The sequence below is a fragment of the Pollicipes pollicipes genome, unplaced genomic scaffold, assembly GCF_011947565.3.
Source record: "Pollicipes pollicipes isolate AB1234 unplaced genomic scaffold, Ppol_2.1 Scaffold_7231;HRSCAF=8579_pilon_pilon_pilon, whole genome shotgun sequence".
In the NCBI taxonomy this organism is placed as follows: domain Eukaryota; kingdom Metazoa; phylum Arthropoda; class Thecostraca; order Pollicipedomorpha; family Pollicipedidae; genus Pollicipes; species Pollicipes pollicipes.
The window spans coordinates 37,717,463-37,744,902 of NW_023597034.1; the positions used below are offsets into that span (position 1 = coordinate 37,717,463).

General features: G+C 62.2%; 2 protein-coding genes across 2 annotated transcripts in view; one reads left to right on the forward strand and one right to left on the reverse strand.

The window, feature by feature from the left end:
- Positions 1–326: 326 nt before the first annotated feature.
- Positions 327–27,440, reverse strand: part of Epg5 (ectopic P-granules autophagy protein 5) — a 37,813-nt gene continuing 10,699 nt past the window's right edge. Inside the window, exons 15-39 of the mRNA XM_037233821.1 lie at positions 26,882–27,059; positions 26,005–26,211; positions 24,654–24,817; positions 23,770–23,952; positions 23,162–23,285; positions 22,718–22,887; positions 21,921–22,070; positions 21,548–21,707; positions 20,785–20,859; positions 20,717–20,736; positions 20,161–20,323; positions 19,529–19,723; positions 18,525–18,899; positions 17,690–17,873; positions 16,616–16,840; positions 16,087–16,292; positions 15,420–15,551; positions 14,242–14,405; positions 6,585–6,793; positions 6,143–6,261; positions 5,548–5,671; positions 5,056–5,257; positions 2,389–2,592; positions 1,168–1,308; positions 327–575 (exon numbers count right to left, since the gene is read on the reverse strand). Coding sequence (XP_037089716.1) covers positions 359–575; positions 1,168–1,308; positions 2,389–2,592; positions 5,056–5,257; positions 5,548–5,671; positions 6,143–6,261; positions 6,585–6,793; positions 14,242–14,405; positions 15,420–15,551; positions 16,087–16,292; positions 16,616–16,840; positions 17,690–17,873; positions 18,525–18,899; positions 19,529–19,723; positions 20,161–20,323; positions 20,717–20,736; positions 20,785–20,859; positions 21,548–21,707; positions 21,921–22,070; positions 22,718–22,887; positions 23,162–23,285; positions 23,770–23,952; positions 24,654–24,817; positions 26,005–26,211; positions 26,882–27,059 — 4,291 coding nt within the window. The 3' untranslated portion in view covers positions 327–358. The remainder of the gene's footprint in view (positions 576–1,167; positions 1,309–2,388; positions 2,593–5,055; positions 5,258–5,547; positions 5,672–6,142; positions 6,262–6,584; positions 6,794–14,241; positions 14,406–15,419; positions 15,552–16,086; positions 16,293–16,615; positions 16,841–17,689; positions 17,874–18,524; positions 18,900–19,528; positions 19,724–20,160; positions 20,324–20,716; positions 20,737–20,784; positions 20,860–21,547; positions 21,708–21,920; positions 22,071–22,717; positions 22,888–23,161; positions 23,286–23,769; positions 23,953–24,653; positions 24,818–26,004; positions 26,212–26,881; positions 27,060–27,440) is intronic.
- Positions 8,983–13,085, forward strand: LOC119109526 (uncharacterized). Its single transcript, XM_037233172.1, has 5 exons — positions 8,983–9,155; positions 10,409–10,539; positions 11,389–11,480; positions 12,126–12,252; positions 12,938–13,085. Exons 1-5 carry the CDS (start codon positions 9,006–9,008, stop codon positions 12,975–12,977), a joined length of 540 nt encoding a protein of 179 aa, XP_037089067.1. The 5' UTR covers positions 8,983–9,005; the 3' UTR covers positions 12,978–13,085.

Consider the following 27,440-nt stretch of genomic DNA (forward strand, 5'->3'; position numbering starts at 1 on the left):
CTTTTGAAGGCGTCTTGGCGCTGCGCTGGAATGCTAAGGCCATCAATCCAGCCATTCGCTTCTACGGCCAGTGCCAGTGGGAGGGTTGGCAGTGGTCGTGTGCTTTAATATTGAGACCCAGACGCGTGACCCGTTCCAGATAACGACACCCAGAGTGCATGTCTTCGTCGCTCCAAAGAGCGGTGCCCAAAGCGTGTCTGGATTGCTCTTGAGAGCATACCCAGCGCGCGTGTCTTGATCAGCCCCACGAGCACGGCGGCAGGTTCCACCAGTCCGTCGGAGAGCGGCCCAGTAGAGCCCGCTAGCTGTCGCCGTCCTACGGACAGTGTCAACACCCGGCGCCAGAGGGGCCGCCGCATCACAGCAGCTGATGCAGACACGGGTCGTGGTAGGAGCGCCGCACCAGCTCCACCAGCGCCGGCCGGCACGAGCCGAACGTGGAGGCCGGACTGAGCACGTCGGCCACGGCCTCCTCCAGCGTCTGCAGCAGGGGCGCGTAGTCGCGGCGCGAGCGCAGGGCCGTCAGCCGCTCGAACGCCTGGTACGCCTCGGGCAGCAGGCCGTGCGGCAGGCCCCTGGCGAAGCGGCGCCCACGGTCAGCCGCGCCGCGCTCCTCAGCCACCGGCGCCACGCGTGATCTCACACACACGTGGTAAGCCCCGTCACGTGATCACGCGTCCGCACCGTGGTCACCCCGATCAGCCGCCAAGGTCAGGCACACGTGGTCAATCACAGACACCACATCGGCGACAAGGCGAGCCATGTCACATTGTCGGGTACCACACCAGTTAAAATTATGGTCAGTCATCACAGTCGGGTTCGCAGTCATCGCCGCCACAGAGCGCTATGGTCAGTCACAGCGGGACCCCCGGCAGCCACCGGGAAGCCCACCACACAAACGTCACGGGACCTGAGTCAATAACCACACCGTCGCAACCACCCAGCGAGCACTTCCCGGCGCTGAAGATACTAACTATAGGTTGGCGATAGATGGACACCGTGTACCATTTAGCATATTCACTGGATCTACTGTCGTTGGAGAGTCGCTCGGTACCGGCCAGCGAGGGACAGAGCGGGGTCACGTACCACTTGGTGTCGCAGCTGGCGGCGCTGTCGCTGGGGAGTCGCTCAGTACCGGCCAGGGAGGGACAGGGCGGGGTCACGTACCACTTGGTGTCGCTGCTGGCGGCGCTGTCGCTGGAGAGTCGCTCGGTCGGCTCCTCCGGGACCGGCTCCAGCCGGAGGGAGCCGTCCGCCCACAGCTGAGACAGCAGCGTGGCCGCCATCACCCGGCACAGCAGCCGGAACCTGACGGCAGGGCACGGCGTCAGCTCAGCGGCGGGTGACGTGAGAGGTGAGGCCGCAGCTAGCACAGCAGGGGGCCCAGAGCCGGGGAGGTGTGGCACGTAACAGCAGCTGGCCCACACAGACAGGGGCTGTGGGCGCTGACACAGCAGCCAGCTAACAAGACAGGGGCTGCGGGCGCTGACACAGCAGCTGGCCCACACAGACCAGGACTGTGGGCGCTGACACAGCAGCCAGCTCACAGACAGGGGCTGTGGGCGCTGACACAGCAGCCAGCTCACATAGACAGGGGCTGTGGGCGCTGACACAGCAGCTGGCTCACACAGACAGGGGCTGTGGGCGCTGACACAGCAGCCAGCTCACACAGACAGGGGCTGTGGGCGCTGACACAGCAGCCGGCTCACACAGATAGGGGCTGTAGGCGCTGACACAGCAGCCAGCTCACACAGACAGGGGCTGTAGGCGCTGACACAGCAGCCAGCTCACATAGACAGGGGCTGTGGGCGCTGACACAGCAGCCGGCTCACACAGACAGGGGCTGTGGGCGCTGACACAGCAGCCAGCTCACATAGACAGGGGCCGTTGGGGCTGACACAGCAGCAGGGGTCTGACAACAAGGCAGATCAGCAGACTCAGAGACAGCGGATATGAGCGACAGTCGCGCAGCTGGACGCCGGCGCCACCCCGCTGCACCCAGCTGGCCAGCTGCTTATTGTTGCTTTAAGGACGCGTCGACTACACCGGTCATTCTGCGTCGGGCGCACAACGCGACACACAAACCAGCTGGTCCCATCTCAGAGCGTCTGTCTGCCTGTCGGCTAAGCGTCGGCATACGCAGACGCATATACATATGCATAGACATAAACACAGGCATAGGCATAAGCATATGTACGCACACACACAGATAATGACCGCGTCTGTCTTGTTTTCCCTTACATAATCGCTTTACCACTTAATTACAAGCCACCCATTTCCCTGTTAATCCTACGCAAATCAATAAAAGAACCGTCACAAAGGCACACAAGCACACCAAACCCCACATTCCAGGTGCCCGGCCCGGCGGCCGGCCTGTGGCGCACGCACTGCGTCGAGAACGGCGAGCGTCGGCCGAGTCCGATGGCGCCGAGCATGCCGCTCCCGTCGCGGTCCTCGCCCCAGGTGAGCAGGGCGGCGGCCAGGGCGCGCGCGTGGCGGCACACGTCCTGGGTGAAGCCGGCGGCCGCCAACCGCTCCAGCAGCAGCAGCGCCTGGTGCAGCAGCAGGCACAGCTTGGGCTCGGCCGAGTCGCTGCCGGGGCAGACGAGGTCAGGAGGAGGCCGGCGGTCGGCGCGGAGCGGTGACGCGCGGGCGACCGGTGCGAGCTGGAGAGCAGGGCGGCCGCGCACGGCTCACCGAGCCCGCTCACCGCACACGACGGCCGCAAGCCAGGTCATGTCACGCAGAAACTCAGCCAGCCAAGGCGTGACCTGAGCGAGACTCCATCATGCCGCGACGATTGGTCACGGCGGTGCGTGCGATGGTGCGGTCACAGCAGCATCCTGCCCGTCCCTCATCAGGGAGGGAGGGGACGAGAACCGTCCTAACCTCAGCATCGACAGCTCAGTCAGACAGCGGACGCAGGAGAGAGGCAAGGGAGGGGAGGCAGTTCTCACCTCAGCACCATCAGCTCAGTCAGCCAGCGGACGCAGGAGGGAGGGAGGAGACGGGAGACGGTTCTCACCTCAGCACCATCAGCTCAGTCAGCCAGTGGACGCAGGAGAGAGGGTAAGGGAGGGGAGGCGGTTCTCACCTCAGCACCGTCACCTCAGTCAGCCAGCGGACGCAGGAGGGAGGGAGGAGACGGGAGACGGTTCTCACCTCAGCACCATCAGCTCAGTCAGCCAGTGGACGCAAGAGAGAGGCAAGGGAGGGGAGACGGTTCTCACCTCAGCACCATCATCTCAGTCAGACAATGAACGCAGGAGAGAGGCAAGGGAGGGGAGACGGTTCTCACCTCAGCATCGTCAGCTCAGTCAGCCAGCGGACGCAGGAGAGAGGCAAGGGAGGGGAGACGGTTCTCACCTCAGCACCGTCACCTCAGTCAGCCAGCGGACGCAGGAGGGAGGGAGGGGCGGGAGACGGTTCTCACCTCAGCATCGTCACCTCAGTCAGCCAGCGGACGCAGGAGAGAGGGAGGGGCGGGAGACGGTTCTCACCTCAGCACCGTCATCTCAGTCAGACAGTGAACGCAGGAGAGAGGCAAGGGAGGGGAGACGGTTCTCACCTCAGCACCATCAGCTCAGTCAGCCAGCGGACGCAGGAGGGAGGGGGGGGGGGCGGGAGACGGTTCTCACCTCAGCATCGTCACCTCAGTCAGCCAGCGGACGCAGGAGGGAGGGAGGGGCGGGAGACGGTTCTCACCTCAGCACCGTCACCTCAGACAGTGAACGCAGGAGAGAGGCAAGGGAGGGGAGACGGTTCTCACCTCAGCACCGTCACCTCAGTCAGCCAGCGGACGCAGGAGGGAGGGAGGGGCGGGAGACGGTTCTCACCTCAGCACCGTCATCTCAGTCAGACAGTGAACGCAGGAGAGAGGCAAGGGAGGGGAGACGGTTCTCACCTCAGCACCGTCACCTCAGTCAGCCAGCGGACGCAGGAGGGAGGGAGGGGCGGGAGACGGTTCTCACCTCAGCACCGTCATCTCAGTCAGACAGTGAACGCAGGAGAGAGGCAAGGGAGGGGAGACGGTTCTCACCTCAGCATCGTCAGCTCAGTCAGCCAGTGGACGCAGGAGAGAGGCAAGGGAGGGGAGATGGTTCTCACCTCAGCATCGTCAGCTCAGTCAGCCAGTGGACGCAGGAGAGAGGCAAGGGAGGGGAGACGGTTCTCACCTCAGCATCGTCAGCTCAGTCAGCCAGTGGACGCAGGAGAGAGGCAAGGGAGGGGAGACGGTTCTCACCTCAGCATCGTCAGCTCAGTCAGACAGTGAACGCAGGAGAGAGGCAAGGGAGGGGAGACGGTTCTCACCTCAGCATCGTCAGCTCAGTCAGACAGTGAACGCAGGAGAGAGGCAAGGGAGGGAGACGGTTCTCACCTCAGCATCGTCAGCTCAGTCAGACAGTGAACGCAGGAGAGAGGCAAGGGAGGGGAGACGGTTCTCACCTCAGCATCGTCAGCTCAGTCAGACAGTGAACGCAGGAGAGAGCAAGGGGGGGAGACGGTTCTCACCTCAGCATCGTCAGCTCAGTCAGACAGTGAACGCAGGAGAGAGGCAAGGGAGGGGAGACGGTTCTCACCTCACATCGTCGTCAGCTCAGTCAGACAGTGAACGCAGGAGAGAGGCAAGGGAGGGGAGACGGTTCTCACCTCAGCATCGTCAGCTCAGTCAGACAGTGAACGCAGGAGAGAGGCAAGGGAGGGGAGACGGTTCTCACCTCATCGTCAGCTCAGTCAGACAGTGAACGCAGGAGAGAGGCAAGGGAGGGGAGACGGTTCTCACCTCAGCATCGTTAGCTCAGTCAGACAGTGAACGCAGGAGAGAGGCAAGGGAGGGGAGACGGTTCTCACCTCAGCATCGTCAGCTCAGTCAGACAGTGAACGCAGGAGAGAGGCAAGGGAGGGGAGACGGTTCTCACCTCAGCATCGTCAGCTCAGTCAGACAGTGAACGCAGGAGAGAGGCAAGGGAGGGGAGACGGTTCTCACCTCAGCACCGTCACCTCAGTCAGACAGTGAACGCAGGAGAGAGGCAAGGGAGGGGAGACGGTTCTCACCTCAGCATCGTCAGCTCAGTCAGCCAGTGGACGCAGGAGGCGGCCAGCTGGCGGGGCTCAGCCTCGGCCTGCAGCCGCTGCAGCAGGTAGAGGTGCAGCACCAGCAGGTTGCCGGCCGCCTGGCTGGCCGTCAGCAGGCGCTCCACGGACGCAGCCGGGAACTCGGCCAGCTGAGCCAGGTCCAGCCAGTGCGCGCTCGACTCTGGCCACACACGCACGGGCACGTTATCCTTCCGCCTCCACCCCTGAGGTACGCGGAGGCGGGCTAACAGCGGCGAGACGTCCGCATGCTTTGTGTACGACAGTCTACAACACTGCCGCTTGGTTCGAAAGATCGTAGTTTTCAGTTCACTTGGTAGCGTCGACAGCAGGCGTGACGACGGTGTCTCCACACCAGTCCGAGCGCAAATCACGCCAGGAAACGTCCCACGCCGAAGCGGACAAGTCGTCACAAGCTTCTGCAGTCGAGGAGAGCAAGTTCGGTGAGCTGACCTTTGGCTAAGATGGTAGACATTAGGGCCTCCCAGAAGTTGGAGAGGTGCTGCATGTCATAGATGGTGGTGCCGGACGTCCTCAGCATGGGGCAGAGCAGGACAGAGGAACTCTCCTCCGCCACCTCAGCAACAGAAGCACAGAACAATATTCACACAGGCTGCGTGCGAACCAAACTAGGGTCGGTGGAAGATACCCGGGAGGGTAAAGCACGCCGCATTCGCACTGGACACCAATCAATACCGCCAACATGTTGCGCGTTGGCCCAGGCCGCACGTTAGCCTGAAGCCAAAGGAGAGCACTGCACTTCCGTTCAGTTATGGGCCATACACTCGGTGAAGGCAAGTATTCTGTCAACTCTGTTGAAATGAATCGAATGAACATTGGCATGTAAAACCAGCGACTAACTGCATGCCTTGCGTTCCATGTGATTCGCCCAAAAGGAGAACACATAGCCGCGAAGCGTCTTGAGTTGGACGCACACTTCCGCGCGATAGCCCTCGAGAGCAGTGACAAGGTCTCAGCGCGGGCCCACCACGGAGGCCCACCACGGAGGCACCGCGCAGCGCGCCATGTCGGCGGCCGGCCGACTCACCCATTTGGTGAGGCGACTGGCGCACAGGTTCTGCAGCGGCGCCGGGGACCGGGCGCTGGCGCACTGCAGCAGCTCGCGCGTCAGCAGGGTGGCCTCCCGGAACCCCTCGTCCGGCGACACTGCAGCGCCGGCACACGCCGGTGAGGCGGCACACGGGCGCGTCACGGCCGGACGCCACCGACATCGCGGGGCACTCTCAGCCATGCAGTGTTCGGTTCGATTCACTGCCTTTCAAGCCGACCACAACACTGCAGCGCATGCCTTTTGATTCTTCGAAGGTTCCCAATCGGAAAAGATCGGAGCTTCCGATCTTTGGGATTTAACGCCTGATGCAAACCCGTTCATCGATACATTACGAAGCCTATCCATTAGACAATTCTGCACCTGCAGTGCAATGAGGGCGAGGTTCACTTAATATCCAGTCACACCGACAGTGACTCACTCTTGGCCACGATCAGCTCCGTCTCCTGCAGCAGGCGGAGCAGTGTGCGGGTGAAGCCGTGCGGCTGCGCTGTCACCAGGCTCTTGTGAGTGGCGGCGGCGTTGACCAGCAGCCGCACCACGCCCGACACGTAGGCGGTGCGCTTCTGACTCGCCTCCGGATGCAGCCGCGCCGCCGTCGACACGTGGCCGGCCGCCACCTGCAGGAACCTGTCGGCACACGGTCCTCGCCAGTCAGCGGCGAAGCGGGGTGGCTCGAGCGGCGCCAGGTCAGCGGTGTAGCCGGGACCACGCCAGATGCTGGGGCTCGTTGTCAGCCGGGACAACGCCAGATGCTGGGGCCCGTTGTCAGCCGGGACAACGCCAGATGCTGGGGCTCGTTGTCAGCCGGGACAATACCAGACGCTGGGGCTCGTTGTCAGGCGGGACAACGCCAGACGCTGGGGCTCGTTGTCAGGCGGGACAACGCCAGATTCTGGGGCTCGTTGTCAGGCGGGACAGTGCCAGACGCTGGGGCTCGTTGTCAGCCGGGACAACGCCAGATGCTGGGGCTCGTCGTCGGCCGGGGTAACGCCAGATGGTGGGGCTCTTTGTCAGGCGGGACGACGCCAGACACTGAGGCCCATTGTCAGCCGGGACAATGCCAGACGCTGGGGCCTGTTGTCAGCCGGGCCAACGCCAGATGCTGAGGCTCGTTGTCAGGTGGGACAACGCCAGACGCTGGGGCCCGTTGTCAGCCGGGACAACGCTAGATGCCGAGGCTCGTTGTCAGGCGGGACAATGCCAGACGCTGGGGCTTGTGATCAGCCGGGACAACGCCAGATGCTGGGGCTCGCTGTCAGCCGGGGCAACGCCAGACGCTGGGGCCCGATGTCAGCCGGGATAACGCCAGACGCTGGGGCTCGTTGTCCGCGCAACTTAAGGAATATACCAATGCATACAAGACAGGTGTGAGCCGGAGGACCCACGCATCAGAGATCGTGAGATATGTGCACCCCGAAAACCAGCATTCGCGATTGTCGGCACGCACGCCAGGCGCGTACAGTGCGGAGTTTGTCATGCACGCGTGCTGGGATGTGCGCCACACTAGTGACAAACGTCGACGCTTGACGTTGCTCACTTGACAGCAGTGGCGTCGTCAGAGATCTCAGGCTGAGGGGCAAACAAGTAGGCCAATGCGCGTACCAAACAAATTTTCGCGTATTTCGGAAAGGTCCAGATTTAGGGGGTTTCGTCTTGAGGTGAGATGGGCGGGAGGGGGGGGGGGCTATCTCTGCATCTCCCGTACCAACGCCTATGCTCGGCGGCATCGCTGTCACTACTCTTCATCGTTATCACCGCACACCTCTTCGGTACAACACGCACGCACGCACCGTTTCTTGGCCACGTGACCTATAGTGGGAATCGTTTCGCAATGCCTCGTCGGCCATGAAGTATCGCGAAAAGCTGGTAAAACTTGCCGAAGCGTATTTAATCTCCTTTATTGTAAATCATCCCTAAATAATTTTAAATCTGTCACTTAGCGCTGCATCTCAAACGTATGGTGAACGTAAACAAGGCCCAAACATGCACAACTGACTGCATATTTCTTCGTTTTTAACGCCATTTTATTCCATACACACCAACCGCCGTTACGTATCATTCACGCACATGTCCTAGTATTGGTGCCTTGGTACAATGGCGCAGTGCGCCAGAGACCCTTCCAAACACATTAGCGATGGAGACTGGGCCGTGCTTTTGCACTTATTGTGGTTGGAAACTCATTTTAAATGTCAGCTTTCTCGCCACGGTGTGGAAACTAGTACTTTCGACAACTTTTCCACAGCTCATCCCATTACATTGCAAACTTTCGTGATCCTGGATCCCGGCCCCAGCGTGGATAGCCTTAATATAATGCCGTATTTGGCCCAGTTTCAAGTACGATAGGCCCACCACCGGCCGGTGTGCTGCGAAGAAAATGACATCAACACGACCCTTGTGTAAACAACCATTGAAAAGCTCACATTCCTGCCAGGACGCTTGCCCACTACCCACTACAACCTTGCCACTGTGACGTAGTCAGCAGCCAGTGCTAAGCACAGCCAGGCCACGTGCTGGCTGTCAGCCGTTGCCTCGGGACCGTGCACACCGCACGGCCCACGTCCACGGCTCCCGCGCTCCATATCGCTCTCTATGACCGGTCACGCCGACCGCCCCCCCCCCCCTTCACAGCGCCGCCCCCCCCCCCCCCCCCACACAACAGGCCACACGACCTCCCACCGCGCGTACGCGCGGCGGGTTCGCCCCGCTATGGGGCGACCGTCACCGGGTCTGACGGCGGAGCCGGGGCCTCAGCGGCCGGCGCCGGCGGCGCGCCCAAAACACCGCGTCAAGGCCGCCGCGCCGCGCGCCGGCGTCAGACGGAGCCGCGCCACGGCACGGGATGGAGAGGACCGCGGCGGCGGCGGCGCTGCTGGCGCTGGCGGCGGCGGCCGCGGCGCGTCAGGCGCCGGTCCTCCAGGTCCGACTCAGCCACGTCACGCACGACCGGGCCGAGGTGCAGATCGTGAAGCGCAACTCCACGGCCGATCAGGTGAGCGCGCCGGTCACGTGCGGGTCACGTGAGGCACGGGGAACCGCGCACGGGCGGGCTGGCTTGACGGCGCGCGCAGAAGCAGCGCCTGTTAGGTCGGTTTTTCTCCTGGGGGAACGGAATGCTGACCAAACAACTTGCTGAGTCTGCAACTGCTGAGTTACCCAACGAGAGGGACGGGATGGCCGCCGCTGACCGGCCCCGGACAGCGTAGCTGGTGCTTGCTCTCCAGCTGCCAATGCTCGCAGCCCAGGTATTTCCCAGTGTCCGTACTCAATGTCAGTGGCTTACAACTCAAACATGCTGCTCAAGGCATGCAAACGCTATGCCAAGAGAATGCTATGCATACCCTTACGACATTAAAAGCCCATCGGGCCATACACTTTCCGCTGATAAAATTTTCAGTCCAAAAACGGCAAAATTGTTCCCCCCCGACCGCCTCACATGACGCCAGTGTGTCCTACCAGTATGTTACTGCGGCATGGCAGGCGTCAGGCAATTTGGAATAAAGCGTCATTGCGTTCATGCTGAGATGCGAAAGGGGGCAAGAAACAAGTACGGCCATCTGTGTTTGTAAGCAGCCCGAACCATATCTGCTCGACGCCACATTAGCTTCTGAGAAGTATGCTTCTATGAACACCGTGCTACTTCCGCCATGCATTGCAACTAACGCGTGAATGTACGCAAAGGTGGACAGAAATAGTGCAAACTAAATTGTCTTCAGCTGTTTATGCATACTTCCACATGCGTGCTTACACGCATGCGTACACAATTCTACTGTACTGAATACCTGGCTCACTATAACCTTCAGAAGTTAAATGTTATCACCCCCCCCCCCCTTACTGCCAATGCACGCTGAAGGTTCCCCAGGATTTGTTTACGTCTACCGTTTCGCGTTTAAGCCGCAGTGACGTCATCACGGGGGACGTCGTTCCGTGGTATCCTCTGCCCCCTTCCCTCACCGACGGCGTCCGTCACGTAGAACTGAGTCAGGTCCGGAGCACCGCAGCGGACCCGCTCGAGCCGAATCAGCTCGGAGCGGGCGCGATCCTCCTTAGTCAACTCCATGATTGTGCGATAGTCTGGGAAGACCGACTGCGCGCAACTGCATTTGAGGCAAACCTAGACCGCTCCTCCTGATGTATTCCGTCGCGCGTCGGCGCAGCGTTCAATGTTGATGTCGCCATCACGTGCTCTGGCTGGGGCCACCTTCACCCCGCAGCGTCGTAACACCGCCGTGCTTGCGTCATCAGGTGGTGGTGACACTCTCCAGGTTGGACAACCACACCGACTTCCAGCAGCTGAAGACGCAGCTGGACCCGGGCGTCCAGAACGAGCTGAAGAGGCTCACATTCGGACCCCTATCCCGAGGAGCCAAGTACAGGTATTCACACAGCAGCCGCCTTATGAATGAGCAGTGCAGACAAGTTATGACGCACCACGCCCAATCTGGGTACACAGTTTCAGGGTTCCTAGGCGTGTACTCGGATACGCTAACGTCAAATCCCGCTGGGTGCAATCTCCACGACGTCGCACGTGTCGCTGATCGGTGTCATTTTTCACCATGCGTAGAGTCTGGAGATCGAGTGATAACGCGCCTAATAATGGAAAAATACGAGAAAACCTGTAGTCTCATCGCACGGGTAGTATGATAAGTGTCAGCTGGAGCTACGCACGGTGATAAAGCATGACTTGCCTCACGAACCAGACTGTGTCACGCTGCTGTCCGCGCCTTCGCAAACAGTGTTGGAGGCCGCGTGGCGCGTGACGGGAGTAACGCACCCACTGAAGAGCAGCAGTTTAGCTGCGTAACCCACACAATGACTGGCACGTCCACGTAGCTGTCGCGGTAGGCCGGGCTTCAGCACGCAGGGGCGCGTCGAAAACGAGATCTCTGCGGCGGTCTCATGCAGAGACGCGTCAGGCAGCTGGCCGGAAGTTCCAGGTTCCACACGCTGACTCATCCGGCGGTCATGTCACGCACCGCCAGGGTCGAGGCCGGTTCTCCATATCGCAAATACGTAGACTGCTCTCGTTGCCGAAATGTTTTTCTCTTCGACGCCTGCTTTGAGTGCAGATGCCACCATTCTCAAATCAAATGTAAACGACCGCCGCGATCTCAGCTGCTGGTTTCATGTTTGAAGGAGGTCGGACCCTGAAGGGCATCGACCATGATCCTGAATCCAAAGTGAGCTGTGCTGGATTGAAGCACCGCACGCGGCATGTCTTTCAGGATATGCAGCAGCGCTCGAAATAACGGGACGATCGTGGGAGGCAGCAAGTGCTTCCCCATCCGAACCTTTGAGGACCGGTTCCTCATAACAGGTCAGTCGCCTCAGCACAGGCCTTTCAGGCCAGGCCGCTCACAAGTGCCTCCTAGTTTAGTCACCGACCCACAGCGGGACCGTTTTCTTCCGCGCCACTTGTACTTCGCGTTTAACAATTCATATTCGATATCATTGACTTGCATTTTATCGCTATATATATATATATATATATATATATATATATATATGTATATATATGTTCTTTAATTTATAATGTTCTCTCTCTGCAGTCATTTATCAATATCGTTGTGTTACGTCTGGAGCATCTTACGAGGGTTCAACCTTTCGTAGCTTGCACTGCAGAGCACGGCAACACGTACGAAGTATACGAAGTACATAAATGATAGCGTCTGCTGTCCTTGCCATGAAATTTTTACTACTTTATGTATATATATATATATATATATATATATATATATATATATATCATTAACTAACACATAAACACCATATTTTTAGTCCCCCACAACCATCGTCTGCAGATGGTGCCCAGCCACGCTTCCAAAGGCGTTCTGCACCCCATCAGCCGTAAAGGCGTAGAAGGCGTTGACACGTTCCCCACCCGGGTGTGTTTGACCCGTCGGCATCACGCCTCGCCGCCTGTGGCGAGCGTCCGTGACGGGCAGCGTCTGCCGGACGACAGGTGTGATCACCGGCGCCGTCACGGCCGGCGTCGTAGTGCTGCTCGCCGGCGCGCTGTACGCCCTGTACCGGGCCGTCTACGGCAGGAGGACGTCCAAGACGATGGTCGTCAACGACACGGGGAAGCGGTACGTCTTCGGAGGTCGGCGTGCGTGCCGGTTTCTTCGCGTACTTGTCCCCGAGAAGTGTGAAACAAGCTGGATGGGGAGTGTCCATGCCGTTCTCTGAAGGTGTCCAACGACCGGATGAAAGTACTCTGAGGGCGTGCTTAAACCGACCATCGTCTACCGCCCGTAGCTGTTAACGAACGGCAGGCGGCTCACCGATAGATTAGTTACGAAGCAAACACGTTGGAGCTCCGGCATCGTCTCCCAATTCGCCTCGTTTGTTGTTGTTTTTTGCCAGGTTTCGCTCTTAAACCCCGAAAATGTGTTTTTTGGTGTTTTGTTTTGGCTTTACCATGGTCCCTTTGGGAGATGAGCACAACACATGCGTTTGACGAAACGTGGCAGTGTTTTCGGCCAGACCGCCAAGGCGAGCTCTACCGAGTACAGGTGTAAAAGTAGCAATATTCCGTTTGTCTGCTGCTGCTAGGGTTGACAAAATACGCTTTAAGATCACCGTGCTCGCCGCACTCTACCAAAACAGGATGGACAACATTTTTGGCGGGTCTAATTCCTTCAAAAATACGCTCATCTTGGTAATTACATCTGCACGTAACCTCCCCCCCCCCCCCATACACAAAGATTACCTACCCGCCAAAGAAAACGCATTAAAGACGATTCTTCCGCACCACCAACACTGCTTTTTCAGGGCAAACGGTGTGGACAACCCGGCGGCCACGCTCCCGTGACGGCACGACGCTCGCCAGCGAACGCAGCCGCCGCCGCCGCCGCGCCCGCCGGCCGGACGACGCGGGGCCGCCGGCCGGACGACGCGGGGCCGCTTTGGCCGGACGTGGCCGGTGGCGGCAGGGGGCCAGGCCGGGGTTTCCGTGCGCCCGACGCCGCCCGCGCGGGGCGGGCCGTGGCCGTGGCTTCAGTGTGTGACCAGCGCTCCGGGCCGCCATGCACGTCCACCAGCAGGGGAGGGGGGGGGGGGGGAGCTGGCGACGCAAAGCGTGTGCGTCGCGCTAATGCCATGCTAATTATACAGACCGGGGCCTTTCGATTTCTAGTACCTTTTCACTGCGTATGTTGAACCTGCTATGACGCTTCGTAAGTTAGAGCCCGTTTTTCAGGTAATGATGATATTTTTCTATGTACATTTTTCCAACTGTCAACAAGCCCAGGGATACGCTCCATTGAGCTTATGTGAATTGGTTACAACTGGCGACTTTTGCTTCAAGGCCTCCGTGCTCAAACACAGCTAACGGTGCTTGGGGCTTGTCCCGCTGATATAAATAAGCGGTTTATCTGGAGCGCCAAGCCAGCGCGCCCGTACAAACAACCGTTTACAATAAAGACCGTAAGCCTTTGGACGAACATATAAGACCACCCCGGAGCAAATCGCCGTGCCAGACAGCCCAGTGCGGCGACCGAGTCCGGCCGAACTCGGGTTCCGAATCCGAATCCGTTACCGGGCGATTCCTCGAACCCCGAGGAATCGCCTGAGCCAATCGCCTGGGAAAACCGCAGACCGAGAGACGGGTGAAGACTACGCTATAGTCGCTTGGCACACAGCCGGCATGGCTCTGACACGGCCCACGCCCCTGAGCCAAACCCAAAACGGAGACTCCGACAGCGCTCGATGACTGGTTTCTTTTAGGACTTTGTAAATGCTATCACTGGGCTCGCTACCGCGGAACCGATTCTGCATCTCGCGTTATTCACCCGCCAAACAACGTTATTTTATCCACGTTTGTTATCTTAAATGCACGGATCATAGGAAATTATTCATCACTATGTAAAATGGGCATTATCTGTGATCTGGCAACAGTTCGTGTGGTTACTTACATAGGACAGATGTTGCGAAGACACTAGATTACTTCATCAGTAAAACACGTTGTGTGTTCTGCTGTTCACGGTCGCAGAAGAAAACGCGTCAGAACCTCACAGACGCGCCAACACTACCCTTCGCCAGCGGACTGCACCAGGTCGCCGGCTGCGGGCACTCACCCGATCAGGGCCACGTCCACCGGCTCCCGCGCCTCCGTCTCCAGCACGGAGACGGGGTCGCAGGACATGATGTACCAGCTGAGCACGCGCTGGTAGGTGGCTGCGTCCAGCAGGTGCCAGCCGAATGCCTCGGCCCGGCTCAGCAGCAGGAACAGCGCGCCCGACTGCAGGGCGGAGGTCAGGGCGGGTCAGGGGCGTCAGAGAGCGAGCACGGGGTCAGGGGTCAGCTACGTCAGGGACTGGGCACGAAATCAGGGGTCAGCTGCGTCAGGGACTGGTCACGGGGTCAGGGTTCAGCGGCATCAGGGAGCGGATATGGGGTCCGGGATTAGGCACGGGGTCATGGGTCAGCTGCGTTGGGGAGCGGATACGGGGTGAGGGGCCAGCAGCGTCAGAGAGCGGACACGGGGGCAGGAATTGGGCACAGCGTCAGGGCTTGGGGCACGGGGCCAGGAGTGAGCGGCGTCAGGGAGTAGACACGAGATCAGGGGCCAGGGGCTTCAGGGACTGAACACAGGTTCAGGGACTGGGCACAAGTTCGGGGATCAGCGGCGTTAGGGACCGGGCACGAGTTCGGGGACTGGGCACGGGGTCAGGGACTGGACGCAGGATCAGAAATCTGTGGCGTCAGGGACTGGGCACGGGGTCAGGGTTCAGCCGCGTAAGGGACGTGTCAGAGACCGGGCACGGGGTCAGGGGTCAGCCGCGTCATAGGGCGGAAACGGGGTCAGGGGTCGGCGGCGTCAGAGAGCGGGCGCGGGGCTATCACACGACAGATACGACCGCAGCACTGCCACTGGCTATTGGACTCGAGCACGTGCCTTGCTTCGCCGAATCACAAACAGAAAAAACGTAATAACATAAAAGCAAAGACGCGCATTTCGTGCAATTCCGTTATTTCACACGACGTGAGCAGGTCAGACTGGCTCATGCGTCAGCAGTAAGACGCACGGTATCTTACACAAACCCCTTGATCGGCAACAACGGAGTCTTCACCACCGGCTGACATGCAGGCCAACACATTGTGTTGATGTGTTGGCCTGCAACAACAAATGACACAACACGTAACAACACCACAACACACCGGCGCGGCCTGAACCGCGCCAGTCGCGAGGGAGCAGCACACGGCGCCAATCCTCCGGCCGGCCGCTGGCACCCGTCCGGCTGCCGCGCCTCACCTGGCGTATCTTCGGTTCGAAGGCCACCTTGACGAGGATGGCGAACAAGCAGAGGTGGAGCCGCACGCTGGCCGTGGGGCTCTCGCGCTCGTACACCTCGACCACCTCCCGCCAGGGGAGCTGCACCACCACCTGGCGTCAGAGAGGACAGACGCTGCTCACACGGACCGAGCGCCGCCGCCGCCGTCTCACACACGTCAGTGACGCCGCGGGCAGGCGGGCGGCCCAGGCGCTCGGCGCTCACTTTTCGGCTCAACGCCACACGCTGATGACATGACCAACGGTGCCTGTTTGGTGAAACCTCTGACCAATTAGCAATATGCTTAAACCAAAGGTGGAACGCATACGCTTTTCACGTCTTGGTGGGCTCATATCGCGTTACGTGGTTTTGGCGAATGGCCATTGTCAAAATGAGTACCCATACGGTTTTGATCACCGTTTAGAAACGTCAGAAACCATGTGAACTAACCGGAAAATTGAACAAGGACCCACAAAACCTTCTCGCCTTCCTTTCTCACAGCATGACATCTGCCATTACCTCAACACAAATTCTTATCTCAGCGCTTCCTCGCATGGCTGTAAACAGGATGTGGGGACTGGCGCCACTCGTCACGCGACCACCCCATGCTCCACCGACCGGAATGCTGCCGCGGCGCGCGGCGCCTACCTGGGCGGCGAACGAGTGCGCCTCGGGCAGGTACACGTCCAGCAGCTGCACCATGCGCTCGACGTCGTGCAGCTGGGGCGACAGTCGGTCCCAGGGCAAGGTCAGCAGCTCGGCCTGCACCAGCGCGCGCACGTGCTCCGGCACCGAGGGCAGCGCGTACACGGTGCAGTAGTGCTCCCAGAGGTGCGACAGCGCCGGCCGCGCCGCTGGCGGCGGGGGCGGGGGTCAGCTGGCGTCTGACGCCGACGACCGCCTGCTCACGGACAGCTGAGGACTGAGGGGGGGGGGGAGGTGGCGTCTCGCGCCAGCGGGAGGTCGCGGGCACACACCGGCCAACATCGCCATAAAACAGCCCGCTCAAGGGAGAACTGGCGGCTGAGTGACGTCACGAAGTACACGCCACCAAGCAAGAACCAAGTGCAAACAAGCACCAAGTACAAGCAAGAACACGCCACCAAAGTACACCAGCGCGAGTCAGTCCAGCGCAGCAAACCTGCGGCCACCATGGGCGGCGGCGGCGGAGGCTCACCGGGCAGCGTGTTGTTGAGCATCATGACGCAGTGCAGAAACATGGTGAGCATCATGTGCGCGTGCGGCCCGTCACCGGGCACCCAGGCGGGCAGGTGCTGCTTGTCGGCGGTCAGCTGCTGCATCCAGGCGGCGCACCGCTGCCAGACTTGTCGGTCCGACAGCGAGAGCGGCGACAGCCACGGCGCGAATGTGTCGCGCAGCATCAGCCACAGCTCGGCCAGCACTGCCCAGAGGAGGCACGACACGTTAGGCGAGGCACGTCCGGTACAGCTGAAGGGGAGGGCGACCGCCTCAGTGGACACCGCGGGGAGCGTCCGCCACCACTGTAGAGGGAGAGCAGGCTACTCCGAGAAAACGCCAGGAACACCAGCCAACCACACATACAGAGAGCTGCTGCCTCAGGAGATCATGCGGCATCAACGCCGTGGCCACCACTAGCCACAGGCTCGGGACTCGCGCTGGCCGCCTCACGCCGGTCGGGCTGCGGCCGTTCGGGACTCACGCCGGTCGGAGAGCGAGCCGCGGTCGTTCGGGACTCACGCCGGTCGGAGAGCGAGCCACGGCCGTTCGGGACTTACGCCGGTCGGAGAGCGAGCCGCGGTCGTTCGGGACTCACGCCGGTCGGAGAGCGAGCCGCGGTCGCTCGAGACTCACGCCGGTTGGAGAGCGAGCCGCGGTCGCTCGGGACTCACGCCGGTCGGAGAGCGAGCCGCGGTCGCTCGAGACTCACGCCGGTTGGAGAGCGAGCCGCGGTCGCTCGGGACTCACGCCGGTCGGAGAGTGAGCCGCGGTCGTTCGGGACTCACGCCGGTCGGAGAGCGAGCCGCGGTCGCTCGGGACTCACGCCGGTCGGAGAGCGAGCCGCGGTCGCTCGGGACTCACGCCGGTCGGAGAGCGAGACGCGGCCGTTCGGGACTCACGCCGGTCGGAGAGCGAGACGCGGCCGTTCGGGACTCACGCCGGTCGGAGAGCGAGACGCGGCCGTTCGGGACTCACGCCGATCGGAGAGCGAGACGCGGCCGTTCGGGACTCACGCCGGTCGGAAACCGGGCTGCGGTCGTTCGGGACTCACGCCGGTCGGAGAGCGAGCCGCGGTCGTTCTGGATGGCGCCGATGACAGCCCTGCTGGCGACCAAGGCCAGCAGCACGGACAGTGGCGCCGTGTAGAGCTTGTAGCGCGGGTAGAGGCCGTACAGGCCGCCCTCCAGGCGCTCCTGCAAGAACCGCGACGCCAGCAGCTTGCACGTGTGGAGAGCCTGCCGACAGAGCATCATGACGCGATGCAGTAAGAATGCCGGAGAGAGGCCAGCCGGCTGCCCGGAGCAGCGTGGGTTAAGTAGGCAACAGAGGGACACCATGTCACGGCCTTCGTGCGGCACTAACATTAACAGTCACTGTCATTCAATGGGTCTGCCATGTTGATTATGCTTGGTGGGGACGTGAGTTAAGTAGGCAACAGAGGGACACCATGTCACGGCCTTCGTGCGCCACTAACATTAACAGTCACTGTCATTCAATGGGCCTGCCATGTTGATTATGCTTGGTGGGGACGTGACAATGCAGAATCAACACGCTATTCTACGGTTTTGCTAATCTCGCCCTACTGAACAGCCCGTCCGGGGTGCCAGGTTAACAGAGTTTTCCTTATTCTGCTAATCCCACCCTCCTGAACGGCCCGTCCGGAGGTGCCAGCTTAGCAGAGTTTTCACCCGTCTTACCAGATTCTCCCTCCTAGGCGGCCCATCCTAGGGTGCCAGGTTAGCCGAATTTTCCTCGCTCGGCTAATCTCGCCCTCATGGGGGTGGGGGGGGGGGGGGGGCGGGCACCCGGGAGTCCCAGCTTTATCCGAGTGTTCCTCAGGTCCATGGGAGTAGCAGACAGTGCAGCGCTCCGCACCAGGGACTCACCTCCGTCGACTGGAGCGGGCCGGGCCGGCCGGCCACCGCCGCCACCGCCAGCCGGCGCTGCTCGTCGTCCATCTGGGCCGTAAACTCGGCCGCGTCCGCCGCCAGCACGTTGACGAAGTCGTACCAGCACATGACGCTGAGCCTGTTGTCGCGGCTGGCGTCCAGCAGGCGCTGCAGCACCTCGCCGTAGTGCTCGGGGAACTGGTGCCGGTGCAGCTGCGTCAGGTGGCGCCGGTACAGCGCGTGCAGCGGCGCCCACTCGGGCCGCTCCGGGTGCGGCCCGAAGGCGCTCAGCGCGCCCACCAGTACGCTGAGCAGCGCCGAGCGCTGCGCCAGCGACGGCCGCTGCCGCTCCAGCCACGTCTCCAGGTCAAACTGGCGGCGGAGGGCTGCTGTCAGGGACGATGAGGCGGGGCAGGGCGGGAGCGGGGGCGATCGGCGACGCGGGATGGCAACGCCTGGGACGGCAGGCGGTGTTTGAGGAGGCGAGCGGTCAGCTGGCGTTTGACGCCGGTGACTAGGTGAAGGCGGACAGGCGAGGACTGAGAGGGGGGGGGGGGGGGGGGGGGGGGGGGGGGGGGGGGTTGGTGGGGGGGGTGGTTTTGTTGGTGGTGGGGGGTTGTTTTTTTTTTTTTGTGTTTTTGATTTCTCCTCCGTCAGCGGGAGATCGGACACGCGCCCGGTGACATTGGCATACGAGGCGGGAGATGGAGAAGAGCCATGATTCTCTGGCGAGGTAATGGACATGCGGACCCAGTGAAAAACGAACAGCTTTGCACCTTTGCTCACCTTTGTTTTGCAGATCTAACACGAATACCAGGGTACAGAACCCCAAACCCGAAGAATAAAGCACTGCAGACCAGTGCAAGTAAAGCATCGCACTCAAAGAGTCAAACACCAGTGAACGTGCGCAAACTGACCCCACCTGCCAGCGCCTCTTGACCCCAAACCGCAGGCATCTGGCGTCGCCGTCCGCACGGCCGCCAGTGACGCCCCACACCCACCTTTTCGAGCAGCGGGAGCACGATCTCGCTCTTGTCACGCGACACGCAGCTAAGCGTCTCGTAAAGCCGGACGAAGGTGTCGGCGTCGGCGGCGGCCGGCGTCAGGTGCGGCGACAGCTGGTCCAGCAGCGCGCCCTGACGCAGGATCGCCTCCAACAGCGGGCCACACTCGGCCGCGTGCTGCTGCACGAACGTCTGCCGCACGGGGGGGGGGGGGAGAACAGTCAGCCGGCGGAGCCGTGGGGCCGTCTGGCGACGCGTGTGACTGCCGCCACTAACGCTCTGGAGGAAGTCAGGACCGTCAAAGGTTTCCTGCACCTTTCCATTCAGCATTGTCCTACTCCTGAGGTTTCTGTAATGAACGGCGCTTGTGTCATGACTCTTACAAGCTTCCCTACAGCTGGAGCATCGGCCTTCAGACCCTTGCTTCTAAGCAGATGGTCTGCCAGGTAGAAAACCAAAAGCCATCTTCAGTAGGCGCGGCCTAGATCGTGCAGGACGGGACGGGACGGGACGGGACGGGGACGGGGACGGGGACGGGGACGGGGACGGGGACAGGTCCGGGACCGGACGGGGGACAGGCCCGGGACGGGACAGCACGGACCCGGGACAAGGCAGATAGGGCCTCTCACCTGCCCCAGCACGTCGAGACAGGCCGAGAGCAGCCGACTGACGGCCGGGCACTGGCGGGTCTCCTCCGTGGTGTTGGAGACGATGTGGTGGAAGAGGCGGGCGCCGATCCGCTGCAGCAGCGGCGGGTACAGACCGTCCTGCCGGTACCGCCTCACCAGCGCCCTGGCAGCACAGCCGCCGCAACGTCACCAACATCCCACCACGGAACGAACACGTATGCGAAGACGGAACGGTCGCTCACGGACATAGACGCACAAGGAATGAAGCAGCCGACGATAAAACACAAAACATACAAAACCGGTCAGGAGCCCACAACGGTTTTGCCACAAGCGAGGAGAATGTCAGGGCAATGCATTCGTTGGCGGCCGCCTGATCCGACCCTCCGTGCCATTCAGAGCACCGGCACACCGCGCACCCCCGGCTCCCAGGCCTGTTGCGTATGGGCCATCGCCGCGCCGTCGCCGCGCCGACGCCAACCCCGCCCCGTCCGTCACAGCGACCACTGCCGTGACGCGCGCCGGCAGCCCGCCGCGTGACCGCGCCGGCCGAGCGTACTGTATGTATGCCTCCAGCCGGACGGCGGCGACGCCGAGCAGCAGCGGCGGGTCGGCCAGCGCCGCCCGCTCCAGCCGCGCCGCCAGCTGCCGGTTGTCGTCGATGCGGTGGTACACGCCGCCGTCCAGGCGGGCCGTCTCGCACTGCGGCGCCGCGCGAGCCGGGTCAGCGTGAGAGTTCTGGCGTGGCGGGACAGCGCACGGACGCGCGACACGCGAGAGGGGAAACACGGGCCCGACGCAGGCACCCGGCGTGGTTGCGTCCGCGCACTGTCCGTTAATGGGGGGGGGGGGGGGGGGGGGGCACAGATAACGGCTCAGAAGTGGTGACCACCATCTGATCTGCATCACCCTCGATGCTGGCAGCCGTAGCCCGTGTTTCTGGTGCCGGGAAAATGGTACGTGGAGGCGAGTGATGCGTGATGCGGGACGGGCATTCTATTAAACGCGTACTGTTGCGAAGGGCCGTATTCGCAGCAAAGTGACCATCCATGGCGGCGGACATGTCAAAGGTTTCGAGTCTCACGTAAAGGTTGGTTCTGTAGCATATCTCTCTTCACGCCACTTGGTCTAATATTGCGACATTCTTAAAATTGAAGTCGACCACACCGCGACCCAGTGCGACAAACGCTCTCGTCCCAACGCCGGGACATAATACCACACTTCCGTCCACCGCCGCCCACGACACAACGCGGCGAGAACGCTATCGTGTTCGCTTCACCATCGCTTCCCCTCAACAACACACCACGAGGCCGCGGGCCGGCGGTCCCGGCGCGTTGCGGTCCACCGCGCCAGGACCGCCGCGCCGGGAGGGCGTCAGTGGCGCCGTCACCTGGAGCAGCACCGTGGCCGGGCCGGAGCAGCGGTGGCCGGCCGGCTCGCAGCTGATCCGCTGCACCACCTGCGTCAGCTCGTTGGTGTACAGCTCCGGCAGCAGCTCCAGGTACTGGCAGTCCAGCGCAGAGTGCTCGGCGGTGACGCCCACGAACCACCTGCCGCGCACGGCACCGCGGTCAGCCACGGCCAACCAGATGCCGCACGCAATGTCCTGACGCACTATCCCAATCAGTAGCGTGATGGAAAAATCTCAACCAGGGCCAAGTGTGCCAGAAAATTGCAATACAGTTGTTGAAACGCACTAACGAGCGAGAGTCCCACCCCGACGAACCAACTGCGAGCCATCCGAGCAGAGCCGGGGCCGTTACCGGGCGTGCCGCGTCAGCTCGTCGAGGGCGGGCTGCAGACCAGCCAGCGCAGCCTCCGGGGCGCTGAACAGGCTGGCCGCCAGGCCGGGCACCGTCGGCAGGAACGGCTCCGGCTCCGGCGGCGGCGCGCGCGCGTCGTACGAGTGCAGCCTGCAACATGGGCCGAACGCGGATGCAGAGAGACACGCCACCGACCAGGGGCAGCTCTTCACATCGGTCACGGCGCAGCGGACACCCTGCTGCGCGCGCAGCACGCACGGCCAGCTCGGCCGGAGACCGCCGGGCGGACACAGCCGCCACCGGCGGCGACAGCGGCACAGCCGACCGCGCGACGGCGGGAGACCACGCGGTAAGTGAGAAGTCGGCGCTGAAGCTCATGTGTCGGATGATACCGAGCATTGGACGGCCGCGGTGGCATCACTCATTAACGGACCTCGTTCCTTGCCTCGACCTAGACCTCGTCTCGACCTCGACCTAGCTGACTGTCCGATAGCAGCATCTGCCGCGTGATGATCTTATCGCCGAAGGAACCTTAACGCAGTGGGTATGCAGCCGTACGCTCAAAGCTTGATCCTGATGGCCGTAGTGTCCCGCCTGGTGACCTGTCAGTAAGCGGCGTCCATCATCTGGCGTCACCGCGGGCCGCTGGGCGCCGTTAGCACACACTTGCGCTGCGCTGCGCAACGGACCAACCTGCGCTGGCCCGGTTGGTCCGTCGCTGCCCGCCCGCGGCGACGCCCACCACCTGGCGACCCTGTTGTCCGGCGCGTCCGCGTCCCGCCGTCACGCGCGCTCACCGCTTGACGATGCGGTTGGCCGGCGTGTCTTCGCTACGGACCGGCGTGCTGGCGGCCGAGCCGCGGCCGTGCCGGTGGTTGTGGTGGCTGGCCGCCCGCTGCTGCAGGGTCACCTCGCTCTGCCGAGCCACCGCTCGGTAGTTGATGAACTCCTCCCACACGTCGCCGTCCTGGACACACGCAGCCCGATGCGCACGGATGAGTCACCAGTCCCGTACGCACGCGGCGCAGCAGCTCGAGCAGGATTGGCCTTTTGATTTTGCTGCATTTTGAGAAGGTGCAAAAAAAACAGCATTTTATACTTCATTAAGCTTAAGAAATACACAAAAACTTGTAACGAGCATCACACAAAAAACGGAGTCAAATAAAGCTCGCAAGCAACGACAGCGTAATCCCGAGGCAGAGGCCCGCTGTCCTCCGTCTCCTCGACTACTGCCGGCATACCGGCACCTGCTGCAGCAGGTCCAGCAGCTTGGTCGGGTTGTAGACGGCCGGCAGGTCGGCCAGGTTCAGGTCCGGCCGGTGCAGGCGCGGCTCCTCCAGCCACAGCGCGAACGTGCCGAACATCCTGCAGCGGAGCGGGCGTCAGCGTGACGGCGACGCGGTGACGGCGTGACGCGGCGACACGTGAATAAGGCAGAGGGGGACGTCCGGTGGCGGAGTTCGCCTGAATAACACAGGTATTGTCCCAGCAGCCGCCTGAGCCGACATTCCTGAGCGCCGCCACAAACAGGCAAGCTTGCGCTCGTGATGAGTGAAGTCGATGCTCCGCACGGGGTTCTGCGCACACAGCGGTTGACTGTCAACCGCACAGTCCTCCCACACTCGTGGCAATAAGCGTCGCAGCGTTTGGCCAACAGGGGCATCGTTTCTGAATTGAAACTTCTGGAACGTGATGGCGCGTACGCCGATAAAAAGGCAGACAAGACTACCGGTGACGTCGGCACAGAGCCTGACCTCGCTGAGCGACGCGTCCCAACCAGGCCGGCTCCGGTGCCGTGGGCGCGTACACGGCCCCAGGGCCGGCCAGCGCCGCCGCCGCTAGCACTCACTGGGCGATGTGCCGGCGCTGGGCCACCTCTCCATCGATCACCTCGCCGCCGCGGGTCTCGGCCTCCTCGGCGCACCGCCGGTGGTGCTCGGCCGACTCCTGCAGCCGCCGCTTCAGCCGCTTCTGGTACTGCACGTTCACCATGCCCTCCAGAAAGCGGTCGCCCACGCTGCCCTGGTCGCGGCTGCGGCCGCAGGGGGGCGGTCAGCCGAGCCCCGAGGGCGCTCGAGAAACGCGGGGTGCCGGGGTGACGGCCCCGCCGTGTGGCCACATGCGGACGGGAGGTCAACGTCTGTGCATAACGCGCCGGGAGGCCAGGCTGTCGCGGTAAGTACCGGTTCAGGCCGACACAGCGGAATGGCAATGACAACGTACTGCACGCGCCGCACCGCGTAACGCCTCGCTTAACAACGTCAGAATTAGATAAGACAAACGTTTGCACGCTTGCGTCGCTGCACTAATGAAAAACGCAAAAATTTTAATCGTGCATCTTGTGCAGTTTAAATCACGGTTCCAGGGCCGCAATCGAGATGCAAAAAAGGACCGACCCGGGGCCGTCTGTGCTCCAGGGGGCGCCAGATATTTCTTTACTAGCTTTCCATGCATTGCACGCACCCGAGCACCACACGCTGACGCCGGCAAAACCCCACCGTTTCGAGCCCAGAGCATGTTCTGATACAACCGACAGCGTAATACCCAGCCCCTGCTAACCAATCTAACCATGCTAGGTGAGTTGTCGCTTGAATTGTTCCAAACCATCACAATTCTCAAAATGCTTCCGACGCGCCGTCTTGTTTTCTCTCCGCGCCACTCCCGAACCCTGAGTTCACACGGCCCCCCAGCCTGTGGGCGCCGCCCGCCGTCTGAGCAGACGTCCGTCCTTACCCGCCGATGTCGTATACGCGCGCCAGGTAGAGCGCGAAAAAGTGCTGCCAGAAAGCCGGCAGCAGCGGACAGTCCAGGTCCGTGTCGAGCGCCTGCTGCGCCCAGCGGTATAGCGCCAGACTCTGGGCCGGCGTCTGGGGCAGCCGCTGCTGGCTGCACACGCGCTGGGGAGCCGGATCGGGGAGGAGAGTTACCAGTGAGAGCACACCAGCAGCCAGAGGTACGGCGGCCAGGAGAGGAAAGCCGACCGGTCGACACAGAGAGAAGAAATGACAACACCGCGCGGTAGCGATTCGGCTGCAGGAACTGCCGCGACCTGGCCAAACGGGTGCCGCATGTGAGCTGGCACAGCACGCTATGCGGATAACGCAGGGCTCTGTAGCTTTCGATGCTACCACCTGTCATAGCCTTAGCTCCAATGCACACATAGTCCCTGCTTAAAAGACACGCTGTCTGCAACAATTTTGCAATCAGAGCAGCGCATGTGACAAAGTTGCAGCAGCTGGTAAGGTGAGATATCAAGCTTGCCGGTGTCCACAGAACAAGAAGCTCAAAATATTCAGGAGTAGGGTAACATTGGTTTGCCTGTGCGCCGGGCACAGCGAGCAGTGGCAACCGCAGTGCGTCCGCCACCAACGAGGCAAACGGCCGATCGCAGTGCCCCGAGTAGCGCGCGTGACTGGAGCGTAACTGGACCCAGTACCGGCCCTGTCACCCTCCCCTCCCGATGTCCTGCAGGAGCTGTGAGCGGAGAGGACGGCTCTGGACCCCACCTCGAGGTCTCGCTCTAACGACAGCTGACGGTCCCGTGAGAGGGGGGGGGCGGCTCTGGACCCCACCTCCAGCGCCTGCTCTAACGACAGCTGACGGTCCCGTAAGGGGGGGGGGACGGCTCTGGACCCCACCTCGAGCCCTCGCTCTAACGACAGCTGATGGTCCTGTGAGGGGTGGGGGGGGGGGGGGGGGGGGCGGGACAGCTCTGGATTCACCTCGAGTGCCCGCTCCAATCACATCTGACGACGGCTCTGGACCCCACCTCGAGGGCCCGCTCCAGTGCCAGCTGGCAGTCCTGCGGGGAGGATGCTGTAAGCGGGGAGGACGGCTCTGGGCCCCATCTTGAGGGCCCGCTCCAGTGCCAGCTGGCAGTCCTGCGGGGAGGATGCTGTAAGCGGGGAGGACGGCTCTGGGCCCCACCTTGAGGGCCCACTCCAGAGGCAGCTGGTGGTCCTGCGGGGGAGGATGCTGTAAGCGGGGAGGACGGTTCTGGCCCCCACCTTGAGGGCCCGCTCCAGTGCCAGCTGGCGGTCCTGTGGGGGATGCTGTAAGCGGGGAGGACGGCTCTGGGCCCCACCTTGAGGGCCTGCTCCAGCGGCAGCTGGCGGTCTTCGCAGAGCGTGGCGATCAGGTCGTGCCAGAGTCCGGACTCGGCCTCGAGCCGCGTCTCGGCACGCAAGCAGAACCAGGCGAGCCAGGGCGCCTGCGGCAGCGAGCTGGCCGGCAGCAGCGGCTGCAGTGTGCCGCCCGACACCCAGGCCAGCAGCGAGGAGAGGCCGGCCGACTGACGCACCTCGCCGCCCTCCTGCGGCGGCGAGGTGCGGGTCAACGTCCGGCGCACGGCCGCGGCGGTTCACGTGCAACGGGCGGTCACGGGCGTCGTCCGCGCACGGACCGCCGGCGGTTCACGTGCGACGGGCGGTCACGGGCGTCGTCCGCGCGCGGACCGCCGGCGGTCCGCCATGCCGTCACACGGGCGATGGTCAGCGGCACACGCCGTCACACGGGCGATGGTCAGCGGCACACGCCGTCACACGGGCGATGGTCAGCGGCACACACCGTCACACGGGCGGTGGTCAGCGGCACACACCGTCACACGGGCGGTGGTCAGCGGCACACACCGTCACACAGGCGATGATCAGCAGCACACACCGTCACACGGGCGATGATCAGCAGCACACACCGTCACACGCACAACTACCGATTGGTAGTGGCATCAGACACAAGGTGGCAGTGAATCAAACAGGGCAAGTTTTCAGCACGGGCTGCATGTTTACACATCGACTTCACCAGATTGCTTGCACCACTCTGAGCGGGCTGCATCGGCTCCGCTCCGAGCGAGGCCGCGATGTGACGCCACAGCCCGTCCCTCCCTGACAGCAGGTCTGGCCGCCGTGCCGAAATCCCTCCCCATCATACCCCACCCCCATCCGCCCGGACCGGCGGCGGCGTACACTGATCAGCTGGCGGATGATGAGCTCGGCCTGGTCGCGCGCCGGCCGGCATGAGAACGAGGCGCGCAGCAGCTGGTTGATCAAGTACAGGATGCCAGTGTGGCGGCTCCAGGCCGGCACCGAGGTCAGACTGCGCAGCCACAGCGTCACCAGCGGCACCGGCCACTGCAGGCCGTAACTGGGGAGACACAGACAGAGGTCAGGTCACGGGTCACCAGCGGTACAGGTCACTGCAGGCCGTAACTGGGGAGACACAGACAGAGGTCAGGTCACGGGTCACCAGCAGCACCGGCCACCGCCGGCTGTAACTGGGAGACACAGACAGAGGTCAGTTCACGGGGTCACCAGCAGTACAGGTCATTGCTGGCCGTAACTGGGGAGACACAGACAGAGGTCAGTTCGCGGGGTCACCAGCGGCACCGGCCACTGCGGGCCGTAACTGGGCAGACACAGACAGAGGTCAGGTCACGGATCACCAGCGGTACATGTCACTGCTGGCCGTAACTGGGGGGACACAGACAGAGGTCAGGTCACGGGGTCACCAGCAGTACAGGTCATT

Coding starts and splice junctions, on each gene's coding strand:
- LOC119109526 (XM_037233172.1), top strand. CDS start 9,006: ATGGAGAGGACCGCGGCGGCGGCGGCGCTGCTGGCGCTGGCGGCGGCG. Junction 9,156..10,408: donor GCAACTCCACGGCCGATCAG/GTGAGCGCGCCG, acceptor TTGCGTCATCAG/GTGGTGGTGACACTCTCCAG. Junction 10,540..11,388: donor TCCCGAGGAGCCAAGTACAG/GTATTCACACAG, acceptor CATGTCTTTCAG/GATATGCAGCAGCGCTCGAA.